Source organism: Sinocyclocheilus grahami, unplaced genomic scaffold (assembly GCF_001515645.1).
Source record: "Sinocyclocheilus grahami isolate Dianchi unplaced genomic scaffold, SAMN03320097.WGS_v1.1 scaffold436.1, whole genome shotgun sequence".
Lineage (NCBI taxonomy): Eukaryota > Metazoa > Chordata > Actinopteri > Cypriniformes > Cyprinidae > Sinocyclocheilus > Sinocyclocheilus grahami.
Genome location: NW_015505615.1, coordinates 38,807 through 40,646, shown reverse-complemented (window position 1 = coordinate 40,646; position 1,840 = coordinate 38,807). Strand labels below are relative to the sequence as shown.

Sequence of the window (1,840 nt, the reverse complement as noted above, 5' to 3'; positions counted from 1 at the left end):
AAAATTCTTCATACAGTGGACTACCAGTAAAATTGATACAAATCTGGGACCAAAAATTATTGGGGAAAAACATTGAAGTTGAGGTTTGCATGAAGCTGGGTGACAGCATGCCCAGGAGACTACAGACTGTCATTAAGGCTAAGTGTTGCCCGACTAAGTATTGATAGTTATGTAAACACTGTCATACTAACAGCTGTCTAATTTTTGGTTGATTGTAATCTATTACATATCTTTCTATCAAAGTTATCTGACATTATCAAGATGAATTTGTTCTGACACAGTTTAACTCTGAGTTCTTATCATATTTTATTACCATTTTCTAAACCATAGCGAATAAACTGTGATAATGTGAGAAATGTTGAAGGTGTCTGAATAAATGTTGGTTTGACTGTATCTATTTGATAAATGAAGTTAACCAACTAACAATATACATACTCTTTTGGCTTCTGTACCCAATATTTAAAAAATGTACAAATGCAATAAAAATATTGGTCTCGGTACTCGGTATCGGCAAGTACCAAAAATAAAAGTATCGGTATCGGGCGAGTACTGGAAAAAGTGGTATCGCTGCATCCCTAATTTTGATTTAGCTTTTATTTTTATATTTTCAGTTTTCAATGTAATGTTGGTTTAAGTCTTAGTCATTTTGTTATGTGCTTTTGTCATTTTTATTAGTTTTTATTTTTAAACATTTCTATTTAGCTTTAGTTTTATTTTTATTTTGAGTAATTTTAGTATTTAAACTTAAATTTGTTTTATTTCACTTAGTTGCCAAGGAAATTTTAATTTAATAAGTTTTTTTATGTTTAAGGTTTTATTTTATTTTAGTTCACAATTGGTGGCTGACTAAATACTTTTTTGCCCCACTGTATATAAACGAAAATGATAATAGTTTTAGTTATAAATTGGCTATTTAATGACTAAGGCTATCTAGATTCATAATTGTCTTCCCATAAGGAGAGAGAGACACTAGAGAGTGCTTCATGCTAGCGGTGTTGTTGTGCAGGGCTGCGGGTGGATTTTGAGAACCGCTGTCACGGTGCTCCAGGAGAGAAAACCGGCCCTCTAGCAGGACGAAACCTTCCAGAGGTCATCAACAATATTGTGTGGGTCAGACAGCTGCTGCTTAAGGTTCGGACACACAGACCATTTTCATCAACACATACTAATGTAGAGAAGCATTTAAGTGAACCATTTAATAGAGCATTGAAGGTGGTGAAGGACTTGAATCTGTCATGAGTTACAGCAGCTGAAGTATGTGTGTGCAGGTGGAGGACTCTCTGAAGATGGCCGACGCGTTGCTCTCTGATCTGTCTGGGTTTCGGCCGCTGCTCCGTTTCTGTGATGAGCTGCAGGAGCAGATGAGATCGTACGAGCAGGAGCAGTTTGAAGACTGGAGCAGAGACCTGCTGTCAGGACTGTCTGATCCCAAATCTGGAGTCAGGTTAACACACGCACTCGCACTCGCACACTCTCTCTCACACACACACACACACACACACACACACACACACACACACACACACACACACACATGTCTGGTTTGCTATCCTTGAGGGGACTCTCCATAGGCGTAATGGTTTGTCCAGTATTTTCTATTGTCCTACACCAACCCTACACCTAAACCTACCCCTTACAGGAAACTTTGTGCATTTTTAGATTTTCAAAAAACTTCATTCTGTGCGATTTATTAACTTGTTTACCCGTGGGGACCTCAATTCAGGTCTCCACCGTGACACGAGTCCCCATGAGTCTGTGTGTATTCAGGTTTAAGTCCCCACCAGAATAGAAAAACAGGAATACACACACACACACACACACACACACACACACACAAAAA

The 1,840-nt window shown here is 38.3% G+C and overlaps 1 protein-coding gene across 1 annotated transcript in view; it reads left to right on the top strand.

The window, feature by feature from the left end:
• LOC107551867 (cytoplasmic dynein 2 heavy chain 1-like) overlaps positions 1–1,840 on the top strand; it is a 42,608-nt gene that overhangs the window by 8,659 nt on the left and 32,109 nt on the right. The window contains 2 exon segments of the mRNA XM_016233622.1: positions 1,007–1,131; positions 1,269–1,444. Coding sequence (XP_016089108.1) covers positions 1,007–1,131; positions 1,269–1,444 — 301 coding nt within the window.